Source organism: Leopardus geoffroyi, chromosome B3, assembly GCF_018350155.1.
Source record: "Leopardus geoffroyi isolate Oge1 chromosome B3, O.geoffroyi_Oge1_pat1.0, whole genome shotgun sequence".
In the NCBI taxonomy this organism is placed as follows: domain Eukaryota; kingdom Metazoa; phylum Chordata; class Mammalia; order Carnivora; family Felidae; genus Leopardus; species Leopardus geoffroyi.
The window spans coordinates 135,701,174-135,716,781 of record NC_059337.1 but is presented as its reverse complement, the minus strand read 5'-3'; the positions used below and the strand labels follow the sequence as shown (position 1 = coordinate 135,716,781).

At 53.4% G+C, this 15,608-nt stretch overlaps 1 protein-coding gene across 3 annotated transcripts in view; it reads right to left on the bottom strand.

The window, feature by feature from the left end:
* SLC24A4 (solute carrier family 24 member 4) overlaps nucleotides 1-15,608 on the bottom strand; it is a 171,633-nt gene that overhangs the window by 29,305 nt on the left and 126,720 nt on the right. For 2 of the 3 annotated variants that reach the window (XM_045448281.1, XM_045448279.1), the window contains exons 10-12: nucleotides 14,501-14,643; nucleotides 10,137-10,306; nucleotides 5,047-5,251 (exon numbers count right to left, since the gene is read on the bottom strand). In XM_045448281.1, coding sequence (XP_045304237.1) covers nucleotides 5,047-5,251; nucleotides 10,137-10,306; nucleotides 14,501-14,643 — 518 coding nt within the window. The remainder of the gene's footprint in view (nucleotides 1-5,046; nucleotides 5,252-10,136; nucleotides 10,307-14,500; nucleotides 14,644-15,608) is intronic. The other variant, XM_045448280.1, reaches the window with a different exon arrangement.

Below are 15,608 nucleotides of genomic sequence, written 5' to 3'. Positions count from 1 at the left end.
CTGCCTGGCCCACTGTAGCGCTCGGTGAGTTCTACCTCCTGTTACTGTTCAGCACCAATCAAGGCCCTGGACTTCAGAAAGGCACACCTGCATCCTAGTCTCTCCACTGACAGGCGCTCAACTGCCTCGTAGGTCCAGGATACATACGCACCCGAGGCCATTTGCTTGCTCTATGACAGCTATGGGGCTCATGGTCTGGGACTCTGCTGCCCGGGGGACCAGCCTGTGATGGTGTCCACAGCTCGAGAGGCAGAGGCTGGAAGAGGGCTCCCCACTTAATGGCTGTGTGGCTTGGGAAGTCGCACAGCCTCTCAGGGCCAGTCGCTTTACTTCTCTGTGCCTCTCGTTGCTTTGCAAAAAGGAGAGAACTGTCCCCACCTCATGCGTTGTGAAGATTAAATCAAAGAAAACACACAGAAAGTTCTTAGAACAGGGCAGGGGACACAGAAGCCCCTTAAGAGCCTGGTTCCCTGACTTTTCACTCCATGCCTGACATCCAGCAAGTCCCCAGCGCTGTGAGAACAGTGGCCAGTGTCCCGGTATACACGATGGGACTCCCTTCCCCTTTCGGGGGCAGAAGAAAGGCGTCCCATTGGTCCACAGAGCGGGGGCCTCACAGACCACAAGTCAACCACAAACGGCCTGCACGATGGGCTTTCCCCGGCCAGACTGGGACTCACGGTCACCAGCTGGCAATTTCAGAGCAGTTTCCAGGCTGCAGGCCAGTTTCCATGGGAGAAAAAGCTTCTCTCCCCTTCCTCTTCCCCCAGCCAACAGCTGGCCTGGGAAGCTTGTTAACCAGCCTCCGCAGCCCGGAGTAGGAAGAACAAGGCTACATTTGATGTCAATATAATACTAGCAGCAGCTCAGGTGGGCACGAAGGCCGCCAGGTGGGCACCAGGGCCAGGCTGCTGCTGCCTGTCCCCGGCCCCACCCCACAAGCCCAGTGATCCCTCATGCGGGGGGCAGAGCCTGGGGGCCACAGGCTGGGGCCCCTCCTCCACCTGTCAGCGGTGCGTTAAGGAATGCTTCCTTCCCGTAGTTAATTGCTTGGACTTACCCCACACAGCTATAAGCTCCTAAAGAACAGAGACCGTGGCTGTCCTCTTCTCACCTGCATCCCCAAAGCCCACAACCGTCTTGTATGCAAATATCTACCGAAAAGAAACACTGTCTTATCTGCAAAGTGCCCAGAGCTGGGTTCCTGGCACACAGCAGGTGCCCCCTGACCCTCAGGATGACCGCAGCTCCAGGCCTCCAGGGATCCTGGCACCTGTGACCTTTCCAGAACATGGCTTATAGTCCAAACAGGGAAAGATGTGAAAAGCTGGATATAACTCAGTTATAACTCAGTTAATGTAACTGAGGGACAGAGGTTTAGGGAGGCGAAACAGCTTCCCCAGGGCGACCTGCTGGTGAGTGGTAGAACCAGAACTTGAACCCAGGACATCTGGATTCCAGAGCCTGCCTCCCAGGCTGCCCCTGACGACACAGAAGAGCTGTGAACAGAACCAGTGGGCCTCGATTTATTCCTGACACCGCAGCTAGGCTGGTTTCAAGCTGACCAGAGGAATGGCTTCTCCCTTCCTCCCATCCACACCCCTGCTCGCCCATGACCTCTTCCTGGGCCCAGCTTAGGAGCCCACTAGCTCCCTCTGCCCCTAAAGTGCCCTTGGGGCCGGCCCCCAGCCCCAGATCATTGTGAAGCTACCACCAGAGATGAACTGAAAACAAGGTGAGCGAGAGTGGGTGGCCGAAGGGCCTGGAGCCAGACGTGGGCTTTCCCAGAGGCTCTGGGCCCCACCAAGTTCCTACAAACCTCTGTCCCACACGAGCCTCGTTTCTCCTTGCCCGCTGTACACACCTGGATGGGCAAAAGCCACACAGCTCCCTTTCCACCCCCCACTCCTCAGAGGAGGCAGAGGTGAGGGCAAGAGGAGGAGCAGGAAGTACCTTGTGGTTTCCAAGGCAACACCCGGAAACACATCCATCCCTGGGGAAACAAAGGGGGAGAGAGCTTTCTGCAGGGACACAGGAAGCCAGGCCTGTTCCTGAGGGCTAGGACAGGCAAGCCCTGGCAGGAAGCTCCCCGCACTTGGCTCTGTCCCGAGCTGGGCCCTGGGGAATGTCCTGGAGCCTCTGGCTTGAGGAAGAAGGTGGAGCCACAGGAAGCCCTGGGCCACCAGGAAGGGCAGAGGTCCCTGCGGGAGGACTCACTGGGGCACAGAGCCCAGGAGCTCCCTGGTCCCCAGCCCTTGCAAGATAGCAGCATTAGAGGCCCCCTCCCCATCTCGCCCAGGATGTGACCTGCCCAGAGTCCTGCACAGGGAGCTAGATCCCATTCCCCGCACTCACTTCTCTGAGAAGCGCCAGGTCCCAGTACAAAAACAAGGAAGGGACAGCAGGCCTTGGGGTTCACCCCACCCAATCCTGCCAAACTCAAGGTTTTGAGGAAATGGAGAGGTGAGTGGTGTGGCTGCCTCAACAGCAGCTGTCAAGAAGGACATATCCCTTCTTTGGTTTCCTGCAGAGTCCTGGACGGTGGGCAACGTCCAGACAAGGATCCCCATGAAGTGGCCCATGAAGGGTGGTGGCTGTGGCCCATCAGGCCCCATATCTGCAAAACGGGGACTCTGTCACCCACCTCCTGGGACTGGAGAAGACAACTCATGGAACGGTAGCTCCTCCCCGGAAAGGCTGGCTGGACCTCGGCTGCCTCTCCCTCCGTGTGACCACATCCCAGCCCCCAGTGCATCTGGTCCTCAGCCCCTGAAGAACTGAAACCCTGGGGTGCCTGCAGCCCCGAGGGCCTGTGCTTGCCCTGTGTGGGTGTGGGAGAGGAAGTGGGCTGGTAGTGTTATGATGCAGGGCTGTGTGGGAGTAGCTGGGGTTCCAGACTCCGGGCCTATGCCTGGACCTCTTATGAACACAGAAGTGAAAAATTTTAGGTGGGGCAGGGCCCTGTCCCGCTTCATTGGACTTGGAGCAGATTCTGCTCCGGGTGGACACACTGCCCTCCCGGGATCCTGCCCCATGAGATCTTCTCTCCTGCAGTGTGTCCGAACAGGCAATCGGATACGGGTTCCCAGGATCTGGAGAAGACCATGTATTCTTTCAGCACCCCCACACCCAGCCCCAGGGGCCCAGCTCCCGCCCAAGCACAGCGTGACCCACAGGCCACAAGACAAGCCGCTTGAGTACAGCCCTTGCTCCCCCAGAGGCTTCCAGCAGGTGGGTGGACGTGTCAGGGACGTGTGAGACCCGGTTCCCCTCAGCCTTCTGGTCGGCAGAGGAACACCTGGGGAGGCCTGAACCCCAGGGATGGGCCCCTCTGCGACCTCAGTGACGGAAAAACATTTCACTTTCCCGGTCTGCCCTTAATGTGAAAGAAGGCTGGGAGGTACTGACCAAGAGCATCGATTTCTAGTCTGGCCAGGTCCCACGAATCCCCCAGAGAAGGCGTGAAAATGCTGATTCCCAGGTCCCATGCCAGGCTTTGAAATGTCTGTGTTTTAGAACCAGACCCTGAATTTTGGGAAGAGACCCTGGGAAGCTGTGATAGGCATACCCTGGAGACACGCATCGAGTAACTCCGAGGCAGCCCTGTGATCCCAAAGGGCTCTATTTTCAAGATAAATGAGGGGGCATCTGGGGGGCTCAGCTGGTTAAGCATCTGACTTTGGCCCAGATCATGATCTCACGGTTTGTGAGCTGGAGCCCCACGTCGGGCTCTGTGCTGACAGCTCAGAGCCTAGAGCCTGCTTCGGATTCTGTGTCTCTCTCCCTCTGCCCTTTCCCTGCTCACACTGTCTGTCTGTCTGTCTGTCTCTCTCTCTCTCTCTCAAAAAGAGAAAAGATAAACCACAGTGGCAGAGTATTGCAGCTGGGTAGGCCCAAGCCATCTACCTGGGGGCAAGAATCATCCCAGAAAATGGGGATGAGGAACTGGACAGCCTCTCTCTCCACAGAGCCACCTCCCAAATTAGGTGCTCTGTGAGCCTGATGTTAAACACAGAATTCTTTTCAGAAAAACATCAAGTTCTGGACAAAAAAAAAAAAAAAAAAAAAGGAATTCTTCCGCCTTTCAGAATGACCAGAGGCCAAGATAAAAACTCCAAGGTGGGGAGGGGGGGGGGGGCTTTGTCTCCTATTTAGGACTTGAAGAAAGTTGGCTAAAGATGAAGGTACCCTGGGCGTGTTTGGGGCTCCTCTTGTATGTGAACTCACTGGAGAGACACTGCTAATCACCTACCGTGTGTCAGGCATGAGCAAAACAGACAAAGATCCCTGCCTTTGTGGAGGGGACATTTAAACAGAGACCCGAAGAAGGTGAGGGAGCAAGCCCTACGGACCACGAGGGAAAGTGCATTCTGGCGACGGGCAAGTGCAAAGGTCCTGAGGTAGGGCGTATGTGGTATGTTCTAAGAAGGATGGTGAGGAGGCCGGTGTGGCTGGAGCAGAGGGCACAAGAAGAGCAGAAGGTGAGGTCAGCAAGGAGCTGACAGTCAGAGGACACTAACTTCAGAGGTCACACCTCAGTGAGGTGGAGAATGCTGAGGGCTTAGGGCAGAGCGGTGGCCTGATCCGACCTATTTACGAGCAGGAGACGTCAGATGTATAAGGTTTAGCTGTATAAGGTGTAATTTGTGGCCTTAGAATGTCCTGTCCCAGCAAACGTAGGGTTGGAGAGTCTGAGCAGGTCCATAAAAACAACAGTGCTGGCTGCTTTTTCTTACTGCAAAGGAAAGACCAGTTGCCCTGGGCATTTAAGTGCAGTCACTGGGGGTTCCTGGTACCCCTCCCGCCTCCGTGTCTCCAGCCGACGTGCTCTGTGGCACACAGGCTCCCCTACCCCGGGCAGGCCTGCGTCTCACTGCAGCGCTTATCCATCAATACTTACGACATATTTATCAAGTGTCTCCAAAGAATCCCGGTGACCTAATGTTGACCCTTCACACCAGCCCCGCCCCCACCGCTCCTCATGGGTCCGGGCCTCCCTCCTGAAGACCACAGCTTAGCCCGAGGGCCCTGCACCCCAGGACTCACCGGGCACGGAGAAGGGGGACAGGAAGGCAGCCTCAACGGGCTCGGGCTCTGGGGGTGGCGGTGGGGGTGGGGGTTGCTGTTCCTGTTGCCGCTGAGGGTCCTCAGGGTTTTCCACGGGAACATTCCCATTCTCGATATTTTCGTGTCTCCCGTTCTGAAGCGGCTTGCTGCTCACACCGTTTGCCGAGTTGATCAGTCTCTGCCGCTGTGTGGACAGGAGGCAAGTCAGACGCCAAGACATGTTACAGAGTATCGCACGGTGGCTTTGCTCCTTACAAGCACACAGCCCTTCCAGGTTTCTGGAACACACCCCTGGAGGCCAGTTTGCCTGGGAACTGGCCCAAGAACCTTGGGATCCATCTGAGTTTGCTCATTTCCATTTGCGGTGCTCATTCCAGCTCCTCCGGTGGGCATTTACAAGCTGCCTGAAGACGGTCACAGGGAAAGCCTGCATCATTGTTTTTAATTTTTAAAATGTATATTGTGCAAAAAGTACATTTCTATGAAGCGTAGAGCTCGATGATGTGCTACATCAAGATGCAGAACATTTCCAGCCCCTCAGAAGACTCCCTCAGGCACCTCCCCGGTTCATATGCCCCTTTATATGTAACCACTCCGCTGACTTTTACAAACATCGCTTAGCTGTTCCTGAACTTCGTGTAAATGGATTCAAAGAATATGTATTATGCTGTGTCTGGCTTCTCTCACTCAATATCTGTGAAATCCATCCACGGCGTCGCACGACTCGGCAACTTAACTATTTTTCACGGCTGTAGAGTAATACGTTGCATAACCCGCAATGCATCCTTAGCCTACTGAAGGGCACTGGGCTGTTTCCCTTCTTTGGTTATTATGAACAATGTTACCGTGAACATTTGTGCACTTCTGGACACATGCACTCATTTCCCTTGGGTATTGAGGAGTGGCAATTCGAGGCCACGTAGCAGGCGGGTGGTGAACCATTTCGCACCTGAATCAGCAACGGATTGGAATTTCAATGGCTTCCCATCCTTGTTAACACCTGACACTGGCAGTCCTTTTATTTAGTTGTTTTTTTTTTAATTTTTTTATTAACGTTTATTTATTATTTTTGAGACAGAGAGAGACAGAGCATGAACAGGGGAGGGGCAGAGAGAGAGGGAGACACAGAATCTGAAACGGGCTCCAGGCTCTGAGCCGTCAGCACAGAGCCCGACGCGGGGCTCAAACTCACGGACTGTGAGATCATGACCTGAGCCGAAGTCGGACGCTCAACCGACTGAGCCACCCAGGCCCCCCTTATTTAGTTTTTTAAGTTTATTATTTTGAGAAAGCGTGTGTGCGCAGGTTGGGGAGGGGGAGAGAGAGGAAGAGAAAGAGAATCCCACCCACCTGTCCCTTTCCCTGCCCCATCTCATAGTGACTGGCAAAGCCCGCCTCCTTTCCACCCAAGCAGAAGCCTGGCTTCTCACCAAGTCCATGGGCTTCTATAAGCCAGGGAAAGGCAGAAGCCACATTTCAAGACATCAATTGGTTTCACTTTCCAAGGAATCTGCCTTCCTGTGCACACTTCCCCTTTGTCCGGCTCTGATTACAAACACCAGTGGGTCCGTCTGAATGAGGCCCTGGGGGTAAGGACTGTCACACAGTGGACACATATATACCTCTTCCAATTCTTCACCAGGAAACAAAGAGCCAGTGAATGTGTCCCCCAAGGCACTATTCTCTTCCTGTGTGTCCAACGCCTATCCTCATGGTTACCGGAAGTAAAGATATCATTATGAAAATAGACACGTTATTTCTCTTAAAAAAAAAAAAAAAAAAGGAATTGACCATTTATCTGTCTTCATGTTGGTTTTAGGCAGGGACTCCTAAATCATGAAGTCTAGGGTGGGGTGAAGATTTTAAAATTCTTTTCTTACAAGTGTATCCATAACACTTAACATACTGAAAAGAGCAAAGAGATCTATGCCTGTGACTTAAGCCCACATATGCAGGCACAGTGTTTTGCTACCTGTGTAACAAACCCAAGTAGTGTTAGAAGACTGGTCATCCCTGTAGTTAAAGATAAAAGCCTACCTGTGCAAGGACAGAACTGTAAAGAGGGAGGGAGGCACGACTTAATGGCAACATGAATGGCAGAAATGTGAAGAGGTCATGATTCTAGCTTAATAGGAACCAACAGAGAATTGTACCTGGAGAACTATCTAAAGCTACCTAAGGTTGTATTAAAAGAGGCATAGATTGGGGCGCCTGTGTGGCTCATTCGGTTGAGCGTCCGACTTCGGCTCAGGTCATGATCTCACAATCTGTGAGTTCAAGCCCCGCGTCCGGCTCTGTGCTGACAGCTCAGAGCCTGCAGCCTGCTTCAGATTCTGTGTCTCCCCCTCTCTCTGCCCCTCCCCTGCTCATGCTCTGTCTCTCTCTGTCTCAAAAATGAATAAAAACATTTAAAAAAAAAAAAAAGAGGCATAGATTGTAACACAAAGGAGGTGATGGATCCCCACGCTGCAAGAGACAAAGTGGAAGATGGTGAGGCCTGGAACCCTGTTACATCAGGGAGGGTGTGAGGTTCCAAGGATGTTTAGATTCAAGGAGAAAATCGGGGGGTGGCAACTACTTCCTGATGTTCCAGGGGCTGCCACGTAGAAGAGGCCATTAAAAGCAACCCAAGCAGGCACTATTATAGAGGGAATAAAGATATAGAAAGAAGGGGCAGAGGAGGTGCCCCTAATGATCTATGCAGTCCCACTTACACAGTCTAGACTCAGGTTTGGGTGGGAAATTCCCGTTCTACCCTCATGTTAGGGGTGTGGCTTTCGGCAAATTAGTTTGCCTCTCTGATAAATTGCAAGTAGCATCTTCGGACGGTAGGAGGATTAATGCTGAAACGCAGGTAAAACATCCTGCACCTGCCTGGCACTCAGCAGGTGCTCAGGAAATTACAGCTAGATGCACCAGCTCAAAGAGACCAGCACCCAGGTGGGAGACGGATTCATGAGGCAGGGGAAACTGAGGATGGGTGAAATTCTGTGCCCCTCGGCAACTCACTGCAGTGGCCACAGGGGAGGACAGTCAGGTGTAGCCTTGGAGTAAAGGAAAGCCATACCTCTCACACGTTCCCCCAAACATCCCCCCGCTGCCCCCAAACACCCCCCACCCACCCCGTGCAAGAACCCTCTCAGCTGCTCTGCCCTCTCTTGATGAACAAATGAGGGCATCTGTCCCACAAGTACTAGAATCTACCATGGATTAATTGCAGCTTTACAAACAGCTCTAACACTTTGCAATTAAAATAACTGAACATTTGAATGAGACCAAGGGTCTTAAGAAACAACTTTGAATCTGGGCATTTGGGTTTCCCACTCCCATTGCCTGATGCACTGACCCCAAGATACTGGTTAGCCTCCAGGCAGAGTTGTGTGTCACTGAAATTTTTAGTGCTGTAAGCCTCCTGCCAAACATCCTCAGTTAGAGAAACTGAGGCCCAGGAAGATTAAGGCAGTTAGTGGCTAATGTGAGATTAAAACTCAATTTCCAGGGGCGCCTGGGTGGCTCAGTTGGCTGTGTCCGACTTTGGCTCAGGTCGTGATCGATCTCACAGTTCATGAGTTCAAGCCCCACATCTGCTGCTGTCAGCGCAGAGCCTGCTTCGATCCTGTTTCCCGCCCCCCCCCCCGCCCCCCTCTGCCCCTCCCCCAATTGCACTCTCTCAAAAATAAACATTAAAAATAAAACAAAATTATCTCAATTTCCTCTACTAGCCTGGCCTCTCTGGCTCCCAGTGCTGCCTTCCAGGGAAGTCAATCCCAACCTGGGGGGGTGGGGGGGGGGAGCAAGACTTTCCCAGCAGCCTGAAGAAACATCTGGGAGCAGGACAGTATTTTCCCAGCTCATCAAAACCCCCATTAATTCCCTGGTGTTTATCCCATGAAAAAGATACTATATATATACCCAAATCCTTCAGAGTGGTCCCTATCCCCACTCAATGGTTACATTTATCATGCTCATGAAAAATAGCCAGAATTCAGTAAAATTTCATTGATTCATATTTTACTGATTTGAATAAAAAAAATGATTCAGAATGATCCAAAATCTGCAATGCTTCTTTTTTTATTTATTTTTTTATTTTTTTTATTTAAGTTTACTTATTTATTTAGTTTGAGAAAGAGAGCAGGAGCTGGGGAGGGGCATAGCAAGAGGGAGAGAGAATCCCACACAGGCTCCACACTGTCAGCACAGAGCCCGACATGGGGCTCGAACCCACAAACTCAGAGATCATGACCCGAGCTAAAGAGTCAAGTGCTTAACTGCCTGAGCCGCCTGGCACCCCCGCACTCTCTTTCTTAATACACCTTCCACACGGGGGACATAGGAATCCACATACGAATCCAGACATGTTCAAAGTCCTGTGTGATATCATTCCTGCATACACCTGAGGTGCTAACTACCGATTATTAGCTACCAAAGTTTCAAGCTTTCTGATAACTACCTGGGTCTGAGGATTAAAGACTCACAACTCCAATATGCACATGCACGTGTGCGGCAAAGACTGAACAAGCTGGTGAGCAATTAGAACCCCGCATCTTTGCTACACTGTGTGTATATTATATGGCATTAAAACTTTTTTGTTTTTCCAAATGAAAAAGAGGGCACAAAATTCAAGCGGCCCATCAGGGTGTAGAGTGAAAAAGGCAGTTTCCAGAGGTAACTGCCATCCACCTCTGTTCTTGGTTTTCTTCTAGAGTTGTAGCATCTGTAGAGAACAGGTATGTGTTCACCTTTTTTTTTTGTTCTAAGTGACACTTTAAAGACACAATCCATACTTCTGACTGGCCTTTCTCCAATTAAGCTTTACTGGAGCGCGTCACAAAATACTCCGCGGACATCGTGGAAATGGTACTCGATTGCAGCCTGCCTTAACACACCTCTGGATCCGATCGTTTGCTGCCCGCAGGGAATGTTTGCGCCTCCTTCCTTCAACAGGTGCAGCAATAAAGGACATCCTGGTGGCCCTAACAGCAGGAAGCGCCCTGATAAGCCAGGGCCTCCTCAAAGCGCAACGCATCACCCCAGGCTACTCACTCCCAACGCCCTTTGCGCAAACGTACCTCATTAATTATGATCCTACTGGCCATCCGTAGTCGCGTCCTGGGCCCAAACTTATTGGTGATCATGATGCGTAAGCCCGCCTCCGGGAAGCTGAACTTGGGAGGGCTGGAACTCATGACCTCATCCACCATCACCACCGCGTTTTTGCTGTACTGTGGCTCCTCCTTCACTATATTGAGCACAATGCCACAATTAGTGCTGACATCTCCCTAAGGACAACACCCCAGCACAGAGCTCATGACTTCCCCTCACGCTGCAGACCTCCTTGGGCTCTGAGCCCCGCACCCGCTGGGGAGGCTGATTTAGTCCTAGTGGACCACCTGCCGACGTGGGCTATTCGCCGGGCCCCGTGGTCCCTTGCTACAGGACTCCTTATGAGCAGACACTCCACATCCAGCCCCGCTGCCAGATGATGCCCCCTCTCTCTGGGGCCCCTCTTGGCCAAGTGCGGGGTCTTCTGGCTCCTCGTCTAAGCCTCCCTGGGAAGCCCATCTATAATTCAGACAGGATCCCTCCCACCCGGTGACTGTGAGGGGACCTTTCTTACCCTCTGTTGACAGAGGCTCAGAGGAAACTTTAGAGACTGACAAGGGCCCTCTAGGTTGGAAAATGCTAGAAAGCATCACACGGCACTGGCTCTAAACTTCCCACAAGGCCACCTGCTGTTCCAACAACCATCCCCACCTGGTAGAGAAGGATGCATCTAACTTTGCTCTCCCCGAGGCCGGCAATGAGGGCAAAGATATGGCTCACAGGCCCTGAACGAGGCAAGGGAGACCCAAGAGGACAGCCGACTTGCTGAAGGCTCACAGTGAACTGCTAGCCAAATCCAGGGTCTCCAGTAAAACGGACACCCTCCGGCAGGGAGGCAGCTCTCTCTGACCCTTTGCTTCCCCCTCATAAGGCTGAAGAACAAATCTCTCCAGGCCTCAGGCCTCTTCCTTGCCACCTTCACAGACAGGCTCAGGGCTGGAATCCTGAGGGATTGGACCTCTAACTCCTGAGCCCTGGAGGAGCCAGTCATGAGACCACTCTGGAACACAGCACACAGAAGCAGGTGGAGTTTTCCCCTCTGCACCGGTCACCAGCTCCCGGTGAGGGTCCCCTTCTGGGCAGGAGTCGTCAAGAGCAAATCCTCGCCAGAGTTAATGGCACAGACACGAACAAATGCACACCAGACATGCACACTCTCCCCAAACAGGCAGCAAGGCTCAGCAGACAGGAGGCGTGTGGGTTAGAAACAAAGCCAGGGAGGACCATGCATTTGTCGGAGACAGACACTAACCTCCAGTGAGGCTTGCGCTGAGGTCACGGTTGGTTGGTTGGTTTTTGTAATGCACGTGTTATCGCTTGGATGAAAGCAGATTACTTACAATTTAGAAGAAGAGAGTTAAGGAGACAAAGGCCAAGAGAGATTGCCAGAGGTGATTAGCTTGCGGTGGATGCCAAGAGCCGGGGGCAGCATTCTTGATGGTGGCCAGGGGGTTATTTGAAGGAGTTAGTAGAAGGGTTCCTGCTACAGGGGGCTTCAATGCTCAGGGTCCCCAGCTTTGGGGATGGCCCCTCTCCCAGCCGATTTCCCTGGCTCTGTCCCACTCTGAGGAGCAGGAGCCTCTGGGCCCACCACCCCTCGCAGCTGTAGGAAAGCCTGAATCCCTCCCTCCTTGGGAGACTGCAGGCTCCAGGCTCCATCCAGGTCCATTCTAGAACGAGCCCTGACACAGGCATCCCCGGGCAGGGGCAGGGGGCACTGGGCTCAGAAGGAGGGAGCCTGTGGAGTTTTAGAAAAACCCAAACATCCGAACAAAAAATGAAGCTGGAGAACGTTATCCCCCTCCCCCCGCTCCCCACCGCCCCCGCCTCGCCCACCGCCCCTCCCCCCCTGCAAAAAAGAGAAAGCTGGCCCGAGATGATCTGGTGAACTGAACCATATGACCTTTAAGAACATCTAAGTATATAAAGGCATTTTGCAAGAGTGGTAGTAACAAGGCCAAAAACCTGTCAAGAGGTTGGGTTAAAAATGTTGATTTGATACAGGAAGTGCCGAAACCGGTAACAGGAAGGCCAAAGCCGTGTGCGCATGCGTGGGCTCTGGACAAACTCTACCGGCCAGCAGTCTTGGACTTCCTTGGGAGGGTGGGTAGAGGGGGACCTGCCTGCAGGCCGAGGACCAGGGAGGCGAGTGCTCTCCGCATTGGGAAGATTCCCAGCAACACTGGCTGAAAAGGCCAACTCCTGAAGCCCCTTTCTCAGCCCCTGCAGGGTTCCTGGGGTCTTCTTGCCCCTGCCTCAGTCTATTTGAGGGGGCATTGCCCTGCAGTGACTCACACACAGAGTCCTCCGCCAGCCGGGCTACGAAATCCCTAAGGCTGCATCTCCGGGATCCCTTCTTTCCAATTCCAGGCCTGCACCTTTTCCTCCTTGGTCTTTATCTAAACACCTTCCCCACCCCCCCACCTCCACCCCCCGATCAAAGTTGGAAGGAGGCCTATCTTCTTCCTTGCCCTGTGTTTTGGGGGTGGGGTGGAGGAGCAGTCCTGTGTCTAATCTTACAATTTTCTAGAAATTATCTTGGACTCAGATATTTGGGGGGAAATAATTAACTTGTGGGGAAGGTCCTACTGCCCTGGGTACAAAAGGAATGGAGACAGAGCCATGACAGAGGTCCAGAAAAGGCCCCAGGAGGGCCGCGGCCTCACAGCCGTCCCCACTGCCCTGAACAGGGTAGTGGCTGAGGCACCTGCTATATTGCATGTGACATATGTTTCCCATAGGACACTGGGGAGAGGTGTCCTCCCTCCCCCACACAGGTGGAAGGTAGCTCTGGGGACTGGCACCTGAAGAACTGGGCTTCATCCGCGGACCTGAGTGACCTACCACCTGGAATCTCTCTTCTTTGCCATGAAGGTGCAGAGGGCCGGGGAGCACTACATCTCTGTGTGCAGGACCCGGCAGAAATCAGCCTCTGTCCTGAGACGCTGTGTGTGTGTGTGTGTGTGTGTGTGTGGCGGGGGGGGGGGGGTTCTGTAACAGGGACCTCAGAGCCACTGTATCTGCAGAGCTAAAATGCAAACCAGCAGCCACATCCGTCCTTCCCCTCTGAGAAGGTTGTCCTGGAAACGGGATCCCCCCTCCGGTAGGCTGCTCCACATTTATGCAACAGGAAACACAGACACAGCCCCGGGCTCCAGGCTGGACACTGGTACCTTCTTCCCAGGGGCTTTCTTTAGAAAGCCTTCTTCTGTATGGAGAGATTCATTCCTGCCTCAAGCACCTGCAACAGGTGTCTTCCCCAGGGGGTCCCCTGAGAGGGGACAGAACAAACTTGCCTGAAGTCCAGGGGAAGGGGCACTAGCCTAGCCGGATCCACCCGGGAGTAAGGACTAGCAAGAGGGCCAACGAGTACAGACTTCAGCCCCCACACGTCCCAGACACGAGCAAACAGGTCCCCGGGACCACCTGGCCCGTCACAGACACCACGCAGGAGTTAAAGTGGCTTGAAAGAGGACGTGACTTGCCCGGGGGCACGGGAGAGAGACCCTCAGGTGGCCAGTCCACCTGGCATGCTGGTTAAGAAGGACTGGAGATGCCAGCCCAATCTGTTTTCCCACGTCCTCATCACCAGAGCCCTTTCAGGCCCCAACGCTCACTGGGCTCGCAGAATGGAGATGCTCCGGTCTTGCTGGCAGGTGGCCCCACAGACGGATCCCTTAGTAACCGGTGGATGAAGATGTGGCTTCCAAAGTGGGAGCCAGGTGGGCCTAGAGGACCAGGGGAGCTCGGCAGGGACCACAGGGGCTGGCTCCCGAGGCCCAGAACCCCAGACAGCGGGGCCAAAGAGCAGTTGAGGAGGCAAGGCTGCCGCGCCCCGGGGCAGGGCTCCCAGGCAGGGCTCCATGGGGCCCGCTCTGCTCTGCGGCTGCCCTCCGTAGCCTCGCTGTTGCTCTGGGCGACGAGCCAGAGGTCCCTCCAGAGCAGAGTCCTCCCCCTGAACTGGGCCTGGCGTGTGGGAAATCACAGGGAGGCCTGAGTCTGCTCTGACACCCCAAGTCATCAGCCTCCTGCCACCACCTTTCCCAGGGATCGGGGAGGTAATTCACCGCATTTCAAAAAAGCCCAGCAGGCCTGGAGCCTCCTTCAGGCTCCACACGTCCCCAGGGTGTGAGGGTTTGACTTTGTCCGTCCTTCTCCCTTCTGTGCAAATGTAAATCTGAGCCACACCTCATTGAGGGCCCTGGGACCCAAAGTAAGAGAGTGACAATTTAGAGGGAAGGTGTGTGTGTGTGTGTGTGTGTGTGCAGGAAAGAGCATGGGAGAGAGGCTTTGGTGACACTTTTGGCCACTCCTGTCTGCTCAGCCTTACCTTGCCCCAGCAATGGCAGGGAGGGGTCATCAGAGCTACTATCACAGTAATCATTACCATCCTCCAGCTCACTGCTGACCGTGTTGCCATTTGCAATGGTCTTTTGTTTGATGGTGAAAAAGGCCTGCATTTTCACATTGTACCTAGAAGCGAAGGCAGGAGGTCAGAGACGCGGGAGACACCTGGCAGGAGGGGGGGGGGGCCACCGCCCGCCGCCCCTGTGCACACACAGTCACACCCGGCCCCGGGAGTGTCCCGGGGGCAAGGGGGAGCCAAAGGCTTTCATCTGAGCTGACAGTCCCGACAGGACCCCTAGAATAACGCGTGGTCGGAGGGCTTGCTCCACGGAGCTGTCAGTGGCCTCCTGAGGGCGTAAGGAATCTTCAGTTCCAAGAACATGACTGACGCCTACTTAGACACGTCCAAAGCTTGTCCTCATAAGAGAAGTTCAGGTCAGCCTGAAGGACAGGCTCCAAGGAGCTGTCACCAGGCTGTCCTCCCAACAGCCTCGAGTCCCACTCCTATGGGCTGCCCGGCGGGCCATCCCTGAATCACTCACAGCCGGGCCCAGAGAAGACACTGTCTCCGACTCCGACCCCAGGCTTCCCCGCCTCACTGGAAGGCGCTCAGAGAGGAGTTCACCTGAGGACAAGCCTCCTGCACCTGACAGTTTATCACCCGTTTTCACAACACGTTATAAATGTTTGATATAAACGTGGAGATTCATAATGTCGTAAAGCTCAGTGTTATTTTTAATTATTTCTGGAGGTGTGAACAAGAAGGTAAAACCTAAAGATGATGATTCAGCTCCTGGGTAGTTTTTCCTTTTTTTTTTTTTTTTTTTTTTTTTTTTTTTAATGTGGCAAAACATAGGCAACATCAAATTTGCTACTTTAACTTTTTCTATTTTTAAGCATACAATTCACTGCCATTCATTACACTCACAATGTTGGGTAACCATCACATCACCATTATTTACTTCCCAGAATGGTTTCAGCATCTCCAACAATTCTGTGCCCATTCATCAATTAGTAATCACTCCCTCCCCCACACCGCTGGTAATCTCGAATTTACTCTCTCTCTGAATTGGGACTCTCCTAGGGTATCT